Genomic DNA, 18,766 nt, shown 5'->3' with positions numbered 1-18,766 from the left:
AAGACCGGCCCCAAAACTGAGCCCTGGGGAACACCACTTGTGACCGGCCGCCAACTGGATTTAACTCCATTCACCACAACTCTCTGGGCCCGGATACATTTTTTCTCCTTAGTCTAAGCCCACCTCCCTGGGGATGGCAATAGGTTCAGCAAATGATAATGCTATGTATGTATGCAGGTATATATCCCTCAAAGTGATATTATCAAAGACCAAAATCAACACTCCTCAGTGTTACAACATATAGCTCTGATTTAGAGCTAAAATAATTTGGATAAAGTCCACATATGCTTTTACTGTCAAAAGACCCCTCATAAATTACATGTGAACACGAGTGTTGAACTTCTGACTATTTCTAGAGTCACAGAAATAAAGTCCACAAAAGCCTATTCAGGATAAATCTGAAATATTTCATCTGGTCCAAAGCCTAGCTTTCTGTTTGTATTTCAGACTCTTCAAAAGGGATCTTTAAAAAAAGGCCAGTGTTTAAACAAATCATGCTATTAACAAACAAAAACAAGAGAAGATTGTCCTTTATAAAATGCTGATATGAATCATTTTAAATGTTTCTCAAGCCTTCCCAGCTCCCTTTTTTCACTTGAAACAACTTGCCAAATTCAACTCACTTCCACAAACCATTTCAGTCCTTACAAAACTACGTTTCTGGGGCAAAAATATACCATTTGTCCAAAACACTTCATCGCAACACAGCTCTCATTGTAATATGGACTCTGACACTGTTTATGGTGAATTTGGCTTTCCAGTCTGGGTAGGACTGGCCTCCTTTCCATCCAACAAATTGCTTTGTTAACCCCTCACACAAGCAAGCAGTAAAGACTGTATCGTATCTGATAGTGAAACAAGAAAGGATTAGAATCAGTGTGTGCCCTCTTCTCCCCATTCACACAAATTCTTGCAGTCCCTACAATCAAGCTAGAGGATATTGTAGCGATGACAGTTCAGAACATTTCAGCTAATTCATGGCTTTAATTTACTGAAGGCTGATACTGTCACAGCTAACCAACTGAAAGCAACACAGAAACGGCAAGGAACAGGAAGCCTTACTGGGTCATGCAACAAAGCCTTTAGAGAACGGTCAGGATATTTCAACTGCCTTGTCATGGCATTTCTGGGATACCTCAGTGAAGAGCCGCCCAGACTAAGAAGCACATCCCTTTTGGTGCCAGTATAGGGTTTCATCTCCAGAAGGTGAGGCTGACAAATTGGAACTAATCTAAGATGCTGTGGTACAGTCATCTCGCCTGCAGGGACACATTTCAGCATTCAGCTGCAGAATGCCAGCTTAAGAACAAGCTCTCAATAAAGGAAAGTTCAGGCCAAGCCTGGGGATGCACGACTTTTAAAGCAAGAACACATTTTTTTTCTTAGTCTAAACCCACCTCCCTGGGGACGGCAATAGGTTCAGCAAATGATAATGCTATACCGCAAACAGAGAGAGAAAAGTCAAGAAATCTCTCTTCCCAGCACTAGTTTTCCTTTATTTCCTAAAACTGTTTCACAGTTTAATCCATCAGAGAGGGTGAGATTAGTGTTATGGAGAAACTCACAAATATTTTTATTTTTTGCCATGTTCTTTCACAAAGCTAAAGATCAAGTCATGCACCGTCCCCAGCAAAAGCGGTCTTTCAATTCAGGTGAGAGCTGAGAACAAGTTACCAGCCAGAACAGAGGGCAAATTATGCTGAAGACTCACTATTTTAGCTAGGTCAACCAATGGCATCTTCCTGGGCAATTTAATTAACAGGCCCATGTGGCATAACATTTTCTACATACTGTAACAGCAAAGCCAGTTACACTTAGAAGTACAGTAATACCAGGCTTTAAATACTTCAAGAAAGGGATGAAGCCTGTCTTCCTGTTTTGGGAGAAACCCTACATCCTTGACCACAGTAAACAGCAGGTACCTATCATTATCCTGAATCTTAGAAAGAGCTGGGTATACTAATGTGGCAAGAAAAGGACTGTGGAGGGTTTTTTCCACTGAAGAAAGAGTGCAGTGTATTAGTCATCTTCACAGAAGGGTATGATGCTAGCAAACCAGCAAACAGCAGCTAGCACTGCAAACAGGAGCAATCCCAATTAGCCATTCAGTACTTTGGCTTGTAGGTGAATTTGCACTCTGAGGGCTCCACTTCTCTGCACCTAACCCCTCCGACACTTTTATCTTGCCAACTCTGATCTATTGTAGTGTGGTTTGCCCGTGATTTTTCATTTCTCAGCTCTTTTCAGAAAGAAACAGGTGAAAGCAAAAATTAAATGTTCTGATTCCTAAACAGTCAGTCAGAAACTTCACTGGTAATAAAGTCTAGTAGAGGTAATTTCACCAACTCCCTTGGTTTACGTACATAAGTAATAGCTATTAAGAGATAGAACCATACTAGTTCACTTTCTATTAAAAAATTTATGCTCTAAGATTACAATCAAATTGCAACTTTTGTCCATTTATTTTTAAAAAATATTTTTTTAAATTGTGTATAGACCTTCCAAACATTCTAAATTAGAGGGGATGCTTAACCACCCCTTTAAGTCACATAAGGTACCTTGTCTTTTCATTCCTAACTGTATGGGTCCACAAATATACTTCTTAAACTCTTGCATATACTTGAATAAATCAGCAAAGTTTAGCACCCTGTTTCCATGCATCCTGATACACTGGGCATTGACGTTCATTTCCATGACCATTTCTTTTAGAGCCGCCTGAACATACATGCAACATATAAAGCACCTTCCTCACAGATGTGTCTGTGCCACGAGCACTTCTGCTTTATAGCTGTGATATTAAACTCACTTGTTGCTGGTTACGCACATTTCACCACAAAAAAGTTCCTTTAGAGTCATAACCCATTTGGTCTGTTCTCTTGAGAATGAGCAACAGTTTAAAGATAATAGACATTCTTGGCATTATTGTTGCAGTTTTGGCTTAAACACCTAAACCTCAGTTCATAAACACTCAGAACAAAGGAACAAGGATTTTGGAAAAGAGCACAGGACCCAAACCCTTGGTGAAAGTCCTGCATCCCCCAAAATGACAATGAAGAAAATCCCCCTAGCCAACTGTTACCATATCATCCTGGGTAAACGAGTGGTCAGTTCCTGTTTTGATCACAGAAGAACTAGTATATCCCATCCCTTCTACGAGAACTGCTGACATACCCAGGCTTTTAAAGGTGCCCACTGCGCCTGGGATTTCAGAGGAGAGCAAAGTGCATCCGACAGTATACTTTGCCAATTATACAGAGCTGTGTACTGGTGGGGTAAAAAAAATCTCTCTCACACTGGCAGGAGATCAATTTACAAACTCAAGCATGAGGTTTAATTACCCATTTCATTATCTTAGCTTGCATAGCTCTGAATGTGAACCTTCAATGAACCAAAGAAATAGTCACTAGCTGCTGGTTTGAGAAAGAGGAAGATAACAGGAAGTTCAAATGCCTAAAACTGCTCTTGCTGCACATGGCACCACAGACCTTGTTCGCAAAAGGAGGGGGATTGTCCCCAGCCAGTAGATCTGTATTGTACCATGCTACATGGAAGACTTCTGAAAGTCCTATTTATGTGCCAATCTGAACAAAGACCAAAAGAGATGAAACAGACTTATCTAGCCAATCACAGAGAAGCCTCAGAGTTAAATTTTCAAATACTAGCAATTGATCCTTAGAGATTTTTTTAAAATTCATCCACTAAATTCAAGCAAATAAATTGTGATGTGCTTGTGGATTTTGTATGAGCAGGAAATAAAGTGTTTGCTGTAAATTATTCACTCAGCACTAGTTAACTACAACGCCGGCACATTACTAGGCTTTTTAATATTCTTCTCAAGATAATAGGTAGCATTTTGCTTATTACCCTCATTTTTAAGTTATTAGTTACGTTAGATCTTTTGTAAATAAAGTGAAGAATTGCAAGAAAATCAAATGCTTTTCCAACTACCTCATTAGAAGTCTCTTTAGTTCAGGAGGGTTGAAAATTCTGCATATCATGAAAAGCTAAAACAATAGTATACCATCAGGCTCAGCAATTCCAAATGAATTCACATGCCCTTTCATAATACCTGGGTTCCCAAAAGGCTTTTCAAGTTATGAGCCATATGCATGTCTGTAAAGCTGCATGCCCCTCAAAAAGTATAAATAATAGTGCAGGAGAAAAACGTACAGGGCAAGTAAATTTATGGGGGAAAATGAAAGCTACTTAATTGCAACTGGAGTTGCCTACATGCAGGGCACCTGGAACAGAGTAAAGCAATGTAGTATCACATTCTAGACCCATTTTAAGGCTTTATTCCTGTAAGGTGACATAACCTTTATGATAAATTCCTAGTGCTATCAGATGCCACTACTGCAATATCACTCCCTGGTTTTGGATTTGCCGAGAGTTGAGGGAGTATCAGTGTAGCTGGAAAGAGACCACGTGTCCTTGGAAGTTTCACTTGTAAAACATGTATATAAGCACTGTTGAAATCACCCACTCAATTCTCTGCTATTTCAGTTTAGTGAGTAGCAAAGCACAGGAGGGCTAAGCAGCACATATCAAAACAAAGAACAGAGCCAGCAGCGCCATTTTCTGCAACTTCTAGCTTCTTCCTCTGTGGTCTCCTCATCCACACAATAACCCAGTCTTATTCTGCTTAGCAATGCAATACCTAATTAGATCAAAGCTCGGGGTAGCCTGGCTACAGAGTGTATTGTGTTATTTAGTCTTGTGCTGTAAGCAAAACCACATACAGTATTATTACATTTCTCAGGGGCTTCTCCAGAGAACTATGTGGTACATGTAATTGCCCCCACAAACAAATCATCAACTAATCAACTGCTTTTCATTATCACCTCCAGCACCACATTTATTTTGTAAATAAATGCATTAAGAGCAAACAATTTTAGGGAAAACAAAAGATTATCTGAATGTGTTCTCAACAGAGGAGGTGGTAAAGTACTAATTCAAATACTAAAATGAAGCAAAATTAGCATAGGGTGGAATGATTATTCCATTCCACATATCCCTATCTATTACAGCACAATAATAGACTGAAATCTGTGACTTTAATGGATGATCTGGGTAGTTGAAGGGAACTGTGATTGACTGACACATTTACATAGAGACTGATGAGCAGCATAATGAATGCATTTACAAAACACAGCTAAGGTCTAACTCTAAGCTAACTTTAACTCCCACACCTAGAGGAGGCTTGCAGAGCAGATACCCTGCTATCTTGGAGAGTTGCTGTCTACCTCCTGAAGCAAGCAAATTTTCCATTGAGCCCCCTTCCTCGACAGGAATTTCAGGAAGCATATGGCCACATGAGAACCTCCAGTTTAAGAGAAATGAATTGAAACAAGCCATATAAGATTCAGTGACAAAACAGTGCAGGGTGTATACGGTAGATATAACAATATGCAGATTCATACTCCGCACCATACCTGTAATTTCCTAGGTATACTCCATCAGGATTGAGCATGGGTGCAATCTTGAAGACCAGGTGGTCTCTCAGTACTTTTGCAATAGGATGCTGGCTCACAAGGAAATCAATTATACCTGAGAAAAATGAAAGAAGAGTTGGAAAAGGGGGGTTTATGACATCAATGATTTCCAGATATCTACCTGAAATTTCACATATAAAAGATTAGAACGATCATTCCTCTTGGTTCCTGGCACTGCTCCTGCTTCCAACAGAACAAACCACTTACAAACATGTAGCACCTGCCACCTTCTAAAAACTCCAGAAATAAGAACTTTAAGGATAAATATCTTAGTCCATCCTCATAATGCAAGTACAATGTGGCTACATTATCAGACACAGTCAAGTTTCCACAGAGGAAGAAGTTACTGCTCATCAGCTGAGCCACAATAACAAAACATTTCTCCTCCTAAGTGGTGAAATGAAGTAAAACCTAGTAGTTTAAGCCTAGCACCTTACACACATAGCATGCATACTTGGGCACATACTACAGCTCAGTTCATGAGTGACAATTTGTTGAGCTGAGGCACCTCAAATTTGTTTGACCATATGCCCAGACCTACCCTTGACATATGAACACCGAGTTCAGACCATCTGCATGTATAAAGAGGTATAAAATGCCTCACTAAAATTGGGAGAGTTACATAAACTCTGTACCAGGAACAGGGAAACCGTGGGACTGATAGACTGGAATTTATAAGGTCAGATTCTTCACTTACTTTACACCCATAAAAACTCCACCTTATCAGTGAAGCTCCTTTAATGTGGAACCAAGACAAGTGACAGGGGGATCAGATCCTAAATGTCCTTCCTTCGGGCACAGTCACAGCACCAGACCCCGCAGGAGCTCCTGCCTCTGGGCCTTGTGCTCAGGGAGGAGCTAAACATCTCCTTGCTCCAAGGCTGGTGCTGGGGCAGGAGGCAGGCAGTCTGGCAGTTAAATTCATTGCTTATTCCTCCACTGAGTTGGTACTGACAGAAATAGCTTCCAGGGAATGAATGTCGAGATAAATTGAGTTCCTGTGTAATCTCAGGACACCCACAGATAGGTCATGACAATTTGCTATTTATTGTAAGGTCCATCCTGTGAAGCAGGAACCATTTACTGAATTTCCCCAGAATAAATCAATCACTACACTCTAGTAACAGGATAAAATTAAGCAGAGAAAAATTAAGGCTGATCATCAGTAAAATTTCACTAATGGCGAGCTCTATTAGACTGTGGAATTGTCTTTCCAGGGGAAGAGTGGAACCCCATCATCGGAAACATTTAACGCTGGACAGGGCAAAGCCCCAGGGAATAGATATAACAAGCAACAATTCAGCATAGAAGAGATGGTACGGGCTAACTAGCTGACTTCAAAAAAGCTTACTTTAGACCTGATTTTTTGTGATGCAGTCAGAATCTCTAAAAACAAACAAATTAAAACCCAGGTACATGCCAGGTTAAACACACTTGTTTATAGCTTGGCTGAAACATACGTTAAAGATGGGACCAAAATCTCACATTCTGTACAACTCCTTCATTTAGCCTATTTCCTAAGGCCCATTCTGTATTTCAAATACTAACAAAACAGAGCCTATGTTGCTGTTGGAATGAATTGTAATTTGCTGAGGCACATGGGGAAAAATGAGGCTTCTGAAATGTCTACGATGATCAAGGTATAATTGACTCTAAACATCAGCATTTTTTTCATCTATTAGTGACTAATCCTGAAGAAGAGAAAGTCCCTTTCTGTAACCAGGTCTTCCACTTGAGAAGAGACTAAACCTGAATTCTAAGGCAAATTAGCATATACATAATTATATTGCTCAGGAAACGTTTCTGCAATTACCTCCTCCAAATGAAGGAAACCAAACATCGATCTGCTTTTTGGCTGGTGTTGTGTCTTTTGTTCATTATACAACAGCAAGAACACGAAGAAACGACAGGGACACAGTTGGATCCTGAATAACCAGGTTTCCTAACTGTATGCAAACATGAAAGGCTTAGCTATGTTAAACTGCTGCTCTAACTGTTTTCTGGCAGTGTCTAAAACATAATCCACAGTATGCACACCTGGAGGGCTCAAAACTACTTAAAGGGATACAATCCCACACTTAGTCCAGGGCTTCTTGAGACACTATGCTGGTTTTAGTTTTAAAGGGCTTGTAACTAGACTCAAAACATCACATCAGTCTGTGTTTTCTAGAATACTTGGAAGAGTTAACTATTCAGAAATCAGTATGTCCAGAACCTACTTTATCCTAGGTCAGGTATGATCTTTCAAAGCAGCCACAATAAAAGCAGCGTAAGTATCGCATTGTGTACACGATCATCACTTCACCAAAGACCTTGGTGGAACAGTTTTGCCATGAGATCTGGCAGTGCACCAATCATGTACTTGTAACAGCTCTTCACGCAGCAGGGAGGACCACAGATACCTCGGGGATAACACGACTGCTTTTCATTCAGGAGGTAACACAAGAGCCCAAACTCTCAGAGCTTTGCTCTGGCTGTAACTGTACCAGGGAAGAGCCTTGTCCAGGTTCTGCTCATTTTGCTCCTGTTATTGATGCAGCCTCACTCACAGAGCTTGGCAAAGGCATCTTGGCAACTAGAAGCTACAGTTTTCAGCTTCATGCAGGGAATTATTATTCCCTAACCAAGAACGTGCTATGACATGGAAGGCTGTGTATAAACACGCAATGGGTGAGCCTCTGCTCTGCATGATTCACTGTTGCACCAGGCACACCAGACTAAAGGGACGAGACTGACCTTGGGCACCCAGCAGCTTGGTGGCAAACAAGATCCAGCATTTCCCAACGTACCACAATCTATTAGGGGGTACTGCAGCCAAGTTCACCCAATCCAAAGAGATTTACTGTATTTTCTTATTTAGGAGACAGTCAATTAAATCTGAAGAAGTCTTACCCCACGATAAAAATACAAAGCAAGAGTTAAAAATAACTGACTCACGGAAGTCTAACCTGGAAGTAAAGGCAGTTCCAAAGAACATAAGAGAAGCATCAGAGGAAAGCATACATCTACATATACAAATCTCACCACAGAATTATTGTAAGCATCCAAATAATCAATACAATTAGCAAATAGCTTTGTCTTTCAGAGGAACCCAATAGTCTCTGGATCAATAACATTTAAAGTAAAAAGACAGATATCAGACTATTAAAAAAATACCATCGCAGAGAACTTGGTCCTCCTGTTAATAAATCAATACAAACTAAATTTTACAGCTTTTATAATCAGCAAGAGACATATCAGTGTATCTCATTAGGCCGGGGTTAAGAATTTGGCAGCAACCAAAGCCCATTTAATATAATTTACTTCAAGGCAGACATGGCAATACAACAGATGCCCTAATTTATTTGTTGATCTTTGTATTAAAATAACAGTTTGCTGGTAAACAGGAAGGGTAATGATGCCAGTCACCCTTGTTAGTGGCTAATAATTGCTTAATTTGTCCACTAATTGACCTGTGCTACTGTTGAAGCACTGGATCGTGTTGCAGGGCATGAAGTAAACAAGGCCACTGTAATGTTACTTTCAAGAATGACTTCTGGAAATAGAACTACTTATTGCTATAAATTTTCTTTTCACAGATGAGCAGATTAATTGGTCTGCCAATTAGTCTGCTATTAAAGAAAAAGGGCTGCCCACAGATTGGTTAGATCTTCGAACGGCAGCCCCAGTTTGGGTCAAATGAAATAATCCAATCTGAATCAGTCACATCAGCTATGAAAAATAAGATAAGTATTTTTTAAAAACAAATCTCTGTGGACGGAGATCAAGGAAAATAGCCCAATAACTAAGTATTAGCTCTTCAAGTTACTTTAAAATAAAATGGAGAACATGATGGAATAGGCCTACTCAGGCACATTACAGTATGGAAAAGTTCTCCAATTAAAAGAAGTAAAATAATATAGATTATTTTTGTATCATCCTTTCTGGAAAGTAATTAAAATCATTATTTCTCAAATAATAACATGCAATAATAAATGCCGCCTGGAACCGGAACAGCTCAGAAATCAGCATTCAGCCATGACATAAGAAGAGGCTTATCCATAGTCCGCTAAAAATCAACCAAAGTCTTTACATTAACTTCAAGGAGCTTTTCATAGTTGTGAGGGAAAGGAAAGAAAGAATCAAAAACAAGGAAAAGGGAAAACAATGCTGACAACTGTGAGTCATTAGATACACAGTCACAACGGGTCCAAAAATTTTAGCAGTTTTTTACCAGTCTTTCTTGGTAAACACAGCTTCACTGAAACTGCTAAATCAGGACCAAATCTCCTCTACTCCGAGTCACTTCTCTGTCATTATTCTTTCTCAAGGCTAAACGCACTTTCTCAAATTTCTCTTGCCTTCTGCAGCTCAGTACCTCTCACCTACTCCAACACCAGATCCTGTGGCATCTCTCTGCCCACCCTAATCCAGCTCAAATTGTTTACTGGTGTTTCACAAGCAAGTTGATCCTTCACTCTTCCATAACATGTTCAAGAAACCTTCTCTGCTTACATGATTTCCACTGTCCTGTCAGGGTGCTTCCTCAAGCAACTGCCTTAAACTCTGTTTAAACTTCCTGCCGTCTCTAACACGACCTCTCCACATTTGCTCCTTCCAAAGAAAAGCCTGTCTTATCCCTTGTTTCTCCTTTACCACATCCTTTCACTCTCAGTCTGACAATATGTTTAATTGTCTAACTATATAATACATTTGCCCTGCTCCTATTACTGAAAATCTAATCACCACAGATCTTAATGCAATATGGCAACTGCTAATGCAAACATATCCTGGACTGTGTCTAGTATATGCCAAGAAAGAAATGATTTATGTTTTCAGACCTGTTTCCTAACACTGAATAGCTGCTGGTATCCTGCAGTCAGCTCACCGCAGCCTGCAGGTTAAAGAGAATGTAGCAATTAGGCTGTAACAAAAACAGGATATATTAATTGGAAAAGAAATACAAGGGAGTCCTGAATGCTTATGATTATATAAAACTATTGAAATGTTCTGTTAAAGGAGACTGAAACCAATGTGAAAGACTATACTTACACTTCTGTGGAGAGTAGGAAAGCAAAAATGTGGGGTTGGGCTTTTTGGAGAGGTTATTTAACGTGATGGCGAAGAAAAATATGAGATGATAGGGCCAAGCAGCTACAATATTCTATCTCCACAGAACAAGTACAGCACAAGCAGTAAACAAGAGCAAGCCACTGCTGTGCCACCATTTGTCTGTGAAGGAACTCTCTTTTGGCAAAGGGGCCCTTGTCTGTTCAGCCTTTGCCCTTTTTCGTGGGGCTGCAGAAAAAAATTACAAAACAACAAAACAAAACATGAAAAAGACAGATGGACACTCTTCTCCATCCCAGCACGGTGGGAAAGGTGTCATAATCACACTGAACCCTACTCAGCACAGGTCACAGCAATGCTGTGCCAGCGTGGTCTCTACAGAACGCATACCTGTGCTTTCAGTGCAGTCCCCAGCACAGGCCAGTAGACAGAAATGATCCAATAATGTCTTAGCTTGAAGCCTTTCCAATATTCAAGACAACAGCAAGAAAAAAAAAAGCATATGAATGGTGATAAATGAGCAGAGCTGACTCACAACAAGATTATTGACATGATCTAACATCATGCTGTCACTGAAATTAACCCTACAAAAGATCATCGCATAGAGTGATCCATAAGCACAAGACCATTGCAGATGCTGGCTCTGCTCCTTCTTACAGTGCTACTCCTCCTCTTTGACTGCCAAATTCAACTTTTTTTTTTTTTACACTTTTTAGAAACATGTTTATTGTTGGGAGGCGCACATTGATTCTAACATCAATACAGAAGGAATTTATAGATTTGGAATGCTTTATTAATTGGTTCTCTTGTCTTTCCAAAGGTCTCTTTGGAATGCATGGCAAAAACAACGTTTATTTCATCAAAATTATGGAAATAATATGGGTGATGAAGGAGCACTGCAAAACTAAAACAGGCACCTGGTTACAGCGTTAGGTGAAGGAAAATTTGTTGCCTGAAGTATATCAGTCAATGCTTTTCAGTTGCCAAACCTGATGTATATCTGCATGCATATGCCTCTCTGAGTAGTTACTACGATTACGTGAGAGTGGGAAGATCCAAAACACTGTTTTTCATTAACTCCCTCTCTGGCCATCCTTAGTACACACAAAAGTGCAAGGGAATTGCTTATAGTCAGATAGGGATGCAGTACCATGCACAAAACCTTAGTGAGTATTCATCAGATCCTACTTTTCAGCTCCACCTCTGCTCCTCCTGTTTCCTCTATGCTGATGCTCAAATTTCATCTAACCTTCCCCCAGGACAGGCTCAGAGGGGGCCTGCACAGGCCTGCGGGTGCCATATGACGACAAACAATCAAGTCCTTAGAAAACGCAGAGAAGTTAACAATTCTCCCAGTGGTTCCCACGGACAGGAAGCTCTCAAGGGAGACAACAGCTAAACAACACAATTACCCATGACAAAACAGATAGGAGCCAACCAAGGCAGGTGAGACAGTGTTAGGAAGGATGCGGTAGATGAACCAGATACATTCCTGGTTATGGTTCATCTAGAGTGTCTCCAACTAGACAAGTAAATATTTCAGTGCTAAATAAGATCTCGTTACTTGAGTGTGGGTGGTTAAAAGCACCCCAAAAAGTCTTTAGGCCCCTGTGGTCATTTCAGTTGTTTTTTCTCTGCAACCATCACTGCTATTGTAAAAAAAAAAAAGGGGGGGGGGGGGGGGCGGGGGGCAACAGTTAAGTCCCTGGTGGATTATACACATGGCCCCACTTCACCTTATTTTTAAATAAGTTTTAATCAACTTGAGACAGAAAAGTTGCACACCTAACTTTAAGGATTCAGCTGTGATAAGCAGATTGATTAGGAGCACATCAAGCTATATTATGGCATATTTGTTCTTTTATTTACCGTTTACTCTCCCACCTATTCTCTGCTGTAACTCTGTCTCTTCAAAACACAGGATTAAAAGCAAAGGAAATCTCAAATAATGGGATAAAATGAATGTGCAGGAAGCGAATGGGTGAATTAGATTACAGCAGATGAAACACTGAGGTCTCAAATGCAAAATGCATGGCGTTTATTTAATTTGTTACTCTTTTAAAATGAAAATATGCTCACTGACTTGAATTAGTAATTTCCCTGTTTTAAGACATGTTAGGCCATTACAGCTAGGCCTGTTTCCAGAGCAGTGAAATAAATGGAAAACGGCCAGTCTCCCAGGGAACGCACTAGCTCACTGCATTTTGCCAGCCCAGTGAAACAGTGCTAATGTCAGCTCCAGACAAAACCGTGCTTCTGCTGTAGGGGCTGCATGCAAAGGAACTGATAATGACTAGCAACAAATACTTAAAACGGCAGAGCAAGGCACTATGGATTTTAACTCAAGTTTTAATGTGCATGGTAAGCACAGACAGTAATTGATTTAAAGACCGTTTAAAAAATTATTGTTCCTGACCTCTCCCTCCCTCTCTCCTCCAGTTAGCATAGGGTTCAACAACTAATTAATCTGGCATTCAGTGTGGCTGAAACACAAATCCATGTGAAGGAAGCAAGAGGTGGGAACAGCAGTCAAGAGCCTCCCAAATGGGTTCTGCCAGCATAAGAGAGAAAGATTGCTCTGTCAGTCTCTAACCTGAATCAGGGCATCCCAAACCCTCACCTCCACCCCATTCCATCACGTTTCTCAGATATATTCTTTTGCATGTAATGATCTGAGGGGACTGAAGTCTCTGCTGGAGGACCACAAGTGTGTGACAGACCTCTCTAGACAGATCAGCAGACCACAGTTTGTGAGGACAGCAAGTAGCAGTTGTGTTACTGCATCACAGCTCTATAATTAAATAAAACTCTGGCCGTTCTGGTACCCAAACGTTTCAACTGCTTTGCAGAACACCCAATAAAGTCATAAAAATTCTTCTCACACTATTGTATCGATACAGGAGACATTTCTGCCATTACAGCCCCAAATAACATTAAGATTGCAAATTCAAGGAGGATTCAGAAACATCTTGCCATAGGAAAACATTCTAGGACTACTGAGTAACAAGATGGACCATATGATGCCATCAGACAGACCTTCTTGCCCATTTTAATGTGTTTGCTGATTAAGAATGGATGGGACAGCCTGGGACAGAAAACACCCTGTGAATGTATTTCCTTACATTTATATTCCTTGTTTTCACACAAAGGAGGTACGCTTACACCATCTACGTTTCGTGTGCACTGACTATCCCACTCTTTTTGCTGGACGTCTACATTCAGACCATGCAAACATTGCCTCAAAACCCCAAAGAGTTCCAGACCATGACGCTCCAGATGTGTTTCAAGCAGGGTGACTATGTAGAGAAATGGATATGACTGGAATAGAGTCAGCCACAAATCAGCAGTCTAGAAGTAGAAGCAATTCAGTGCAAAAAGTTGGTAAGTGACGAGTGTTTGGGATTTCCTATGTATTTTTATCAGCTGTGGCTCTTTCCTCATAAAAAGATTCACATCTGCTTTGGAGGATATGTGACTGCTGGTGCGGAGCTGGAGCACAACATCCTGTTTCAGTACTGAAAAGATATATATATATATACATTGCCAGTAAAACATAATTAAAGTTGGCATTCCCAGTGACTAGGATGTGGGACCAGGAGCCAGAATGCCTGATCTTGGTCTCTAGCAGTGCTGATTTTTGGCAGGTCACTACCAGAGTCTACTATTTTAGCATATTCAACTTGAGACAGCAATGGCCAGATTTGCAGGGCAACAAAGCTAGCGTCTTTGGGGCCAAAATCAGCAGATGGATTTTTTAAACAAACTCATGAAGCTTATTGGTGCTGACTGGAATTGGAAACGTGGCAAGTGGCAACAAAAAGGGTTTGCTAGGTGTTGAGCAAATTCTGAAACTTTTCTATTCTTACCCAGCTGCCACTAGAGGAGATCTGTGCCACTGGCAGTCCATTCCCTCACCCATCTGCCCCAAGATAAGCATTTTCTAAAAACCAGCCCTGTAGAGGTCAAGATGGAAAGCCTTTTGGTAGCAGAGACCACCAGTATTGCTGGTCACTTCAGAAATGCAGGCTTGAGTGCTCTCAGCTCTGCTGTCTTCTCTTCTTCCAAACAAAATCAAGGAGCACTGAAACTGTTCCACAAACCATAGGTGGTGCTCAGCACCTCATCACCTGGGGAGGGTAAAATGTGGTATTTGAATTTTGCCTGTTAAAATTGTCAACAAAGAGACAATTAAGAATTTTGTGAGGGCAAGTCTAGTTCCTACTTGAAAGTTCTCCAGATACTTTAGCCAGCACCTGGTCCTGCCTGAAAAAATAACATTACTAAACAGACCTTAGTAGATGATGAAATGAGACCACAAGAATTGTCTCATTACAAAAGACTGCCTAGGTCATATTTATGTAATGTTGTTCTGATAAAACAGTCTTCTAGCATGCCTTAAGATCTCCTCTGATGCTTTGGCGGTTTAACAGCCGGAGACCCCAAGGAACCTAGCAGTTTGACCCTTTCTCTCATTTGTTGGAACCAGCAATTTATGGCCTCAGGACTCATTTTGATGCCATTGATTTGGATTGTGGGTCTTTTCAGACTTTAGAAAAAGACACAGAACAACAAAAAAGTTAGATTCTCAACAGCTTCAAACTTGGGAGTTCATGGCAGCAGCAGGCTGCTTGAACACTTGATCAGAGAAGCAGTAGGGTGATAGTGGCACCATCTACCTCATCCCACTGCAGCTCTGAGCACATGGGACTCGTACACTCTCTCCAGCAGCATCTGGTACTCACTGTGAGTCCAGGTGGTATATTGGGTTAATCTCTCCCATTATTTCATGGTATCTGGCTCTCCTGTTCCTTACAGCAATGAGATCCCCACTAGCTTCAAATAAATTAGACCAATGTAGGGGAGTAGAATGAGGCCAAGGCTGGATTCGTCTGGTAAAAAGTGCAAGATTGAACAGAGAGGAGCAGACTGCCTCCTGACCTCTGCAGTGATGAGCCCATACCACAGCCACTTTATTACCCTGATGGCTGATGTAGCTTGCTTAACTACAAACTACCTCCCCCAGACCTGGAGGGCAGTCATACAGTTCTCCAGTAGACGTAACGCAACAGCAAAGACCTGTGGAATTGACTTGAAAGAACGTGTCAGGCTGTCAAAGAGAGGCCGTATCAGCAGGACTATACAGCTACTGCAGGATTGCCCAAAGGGTTCATAAATTCAGTGCACAGCACAGACTGAGTAGGTGGCTTTGTTGGTTGGCTTTGTTTTCTTTAGTTTTCCTAATATGCTGTAAGGAGCTTGGAGTTCTTTTTGCATCAGAATGAGCCTACCAATACGTCCTAGATGATGCGTCTCTTTTCCTCCTGGGAAGAAACAAAGGGTTCCTGGAGAAACACTGTGGGAATCAGATGATCTCGCTTTATTAATGAATTACTTGGGATTTATCAGAATCATTCTAAAGATGTTGCTTCAGAAGATGATGTGTTTGGTCATTGTTATTCAAAGTCTGTCCTTCCCATGAGTGTGAGTCCTCCAGAGAGCTCTAAAAACATTTGCTGGATTATGGCCCTCAATTTTTACAGACTTAACTAATGTTAAATACAGCTAAGATTTAAGCCTTAGAATTGAGCAGAAATATGCAGATCCCACCTTCCCTGAGGTGCAAGACAAGAGGGTTGCAACTCAGAAAAGTGGCTTGATTGCAAAGGGGGGAAAAATAGACACAAGAGTAGAAAGATCCTGAATGCATGAACCAGAGTTAAGCAAGCATGTACCTTGGCAGAATTAACTCGGGCATCCTTGCATTGTTTCCTGCTATCCTTATCGACTTACAAAACATCAGTCTTTTCACCATGGCCCTAAAGGGGAGTTTCAGCTGTACACCAATGGCTCACACAGCATTAGCAAAGAGGGGAAAAAAATAGAAACAGAAAATCACTTCATTCTCCAGTTTTCTATTTAGAGCTATAAGAGTCTTCCAGGGAAAAAGAATCTAGATCATTATGTTATTGCTGCTCCACCCAGGACCAGGCTGAGCTCCCCAGAGCCTGGAAGATGACTGTTCTCTTCCCCTCCATGACAACTGGACACATGGAGGTCTGAAACCCTTCCAGGGCCAGCAAGGAGACTGCACCACAAGTGTAAAGTTTCCGAAGTCACCTGCACCAGGGAAAAGATTCCCAGCAGAGCTTTGTAAGTGATAAAAAGAAACTCTTTTATGGACCCAGGGAGGACTAAGCAGACTTTGTTCTATTTGGGAAACCACTAAAGGTTGCTGTATTACAAGGAATAGCCAAAGACGACAACAGTTGTGCTTTCAAGCCTTTTGCTGAATTGTCTCACCAGGACTCTGAGCACTCCCTATGCCCAGAGTTACCTTTTCACAATCTGGCAGCAGTGCCTTTCTCTGGGGACCAGGAACCTTCAGGTTTTCAGTGTGCTTAGTTTAACAAAGGCGGGCACTAGGAATGGAGGGATGGACTAGTTTTACCTAACACGTCCCTTGGGGGTTTGTCATATAGTGCTGCTTTGCATGTTCAGTAAGCACAAGCAAGCAGCTACATTGTGCTCTTAGTCTTATGGCATTAACTGTGGTAGCAATAAGAACTATAGAAGTCGTAAGTTGGATAGATCAGCCCAAGCAAAGAATGTATTATAAACCAAGAAGGCAAAAGGTAGATTTCTCTGGAGGGAGATGGAGAATACATTTACATATGAAAAACAAATGAAAATACATTTACACAGTGAAAAAGAAAAAGGGCATTACATAAATAATGCTAGGGAAGAAATGAAAAATATGTATTTTTAAACACATTCTAAAAATGGTTTCCAACATCTGCAACTGTGTTGCTCAGTCAAGCAGAGACCCAGAAGCAACAGGTATGAACCAGGCAGGCACACAAAGCTGTGTGATACAGAAACCAGAGGGGCACTGCAGAAGGTCAGTCATTCACAACCATCCTTTCCAGTTTCCTTCAGCTGTAGAGCGTTGCAAGAGTATATTGGGGAGCATCTCTGTTAATTTGCCTTGTCCTTTAATAACGTGTAGGCACTTGCTATTGGCCACTGTCACAAGTGGGCTACACAGCTAGACAGACTCCTGGTGCAACCCACTGCCGGTATGAAAGTAGAACACGTATTGCTGGAAAGGAGCAAGAGCACATGGGCAAGGAGGTGCCCCCACAGGTGATGTGGTGCCCTAACACTCTGGGTCTCTCAGGAAGATACACATGTGGGATTCAGAACAAAGTGGGCATCTGAGCTGAGAGGAGCTCAGGGAGAAGCACGCATTGCATTTCCTTGTGCTCCAGCTCAGAAGTTTAGTCCACTCAGCTGAAGAGAAGAGCTGAGGTGTCCTCTCCTCAGGACTGAACCCCAGCTGCTCACCGCTACTGGAGCTGCTGCTTTGCCATTCCTATACGAAGATGGCACATATATACATTCCCCAGATCCTAACAATGGCAGCTGACAGCCTACCCCTATAAGAAACCTGCACAACTATTTGCCCTCATTTCCCCTCTGGGGACAAGTGAAGTGATCGCTTTCTGGTTACTCTTAATATGTGAAAACTTACACTAAGCTACCTGTAATGGCACCTTTTGGCTGCTTCATTGATTTCCCACTTTACTAGGTTTGCAGTTTATACTGCTTCACTTTTACAGGATTTTCCTGTCCTTCCATTCAAATCAACTAAAAAGGTGCAAGGCAGCTCGCCTGTTTCCACTCAGGCAAAGTCACTTGTAAGACTCCTGACACCTCTGCTTGTGAAGACGTAAAATTCTCCAGGAGGGTATAAAGTACATGTTTCCATCTGAAGAACACAAGGGAGGAAGTTAGAAGGATATAATTTCAGGGCTGCTCTAAGCATTGAGGGGTTTTGTTGTTGCTGTTTTAGGAAGAAGAAAATATACGATTTCCTAAGAATTCTGTTTGGAGGCAGTCTTATTGCAGAATCGACTTTGAAGCATATTAAACTAAGGAGGAATATAATGCTCTTGTTCCAGAATAAGAATTGCTCAAGAAATGTTCTATTGCACTCTACATTCACAGCCTGCCTTAGATGCAAATGAATTCTCAAGTGCCGGCAAGCCCTCAGACACAAGCTCTCCCCAAGCACTTTGCAGCAATGGGTTTAAACTCTGGCAGCACTGTGACCACATAAGCTAATGTCAAGGTGCTATTTCCCTCGTATCCTTGGCCATTAGGAACATTGCTAGGAAGAAGAAAAAACAGAGTTCACATGTAACCAGGGGCGAAGACTGTCTAAC

The 18,766-nt window shown here is 41.3% G+C and overlaps 1 protein-coding gene across 2 annotated transcripts in view; it reads right to left on the bottom strand.

The window, feature by feature from the left end:
- Positions 1–18,766, bottom strand: part of LOC143161327 (BEN domain-containing protein 5) — a 987,131-nt gene that overhangs the window by 199,998 nt on the left and 768,367 nt on the right. For both annotated transcript variants that reach the window (XM_076340237.1, XM_076340238.1), the window contains exon 8: positions 5,433–5,547. In XM_076340237.1, the coding sequence (XP_076196352.1) occupies positions 5,433–5,547 (115 nt within the window). The remainder of the gene's footprint in view (positions 1–5,432; positions 5,548–18,766) is intronic.

Source organism: Aptenodytes patagonicus, chromosome 5 (assembly GCF_965638725.1).
Source record: "Aptenodytes patagonicus chromosome 5, bAptPat1.pri.cur, whole genome shotgun sequence".
Taxonomy (NCBI): domain Eukaryota; kingdom Metazoa; phylum Chordata; class Aves; order Sphenisciformes; family Spheniscidae; genus Aptenodytes; species Aptenodytes patagonicus.
This window is presented reverse-complemented; position numbering and strand designations above follow the sequence as displayed.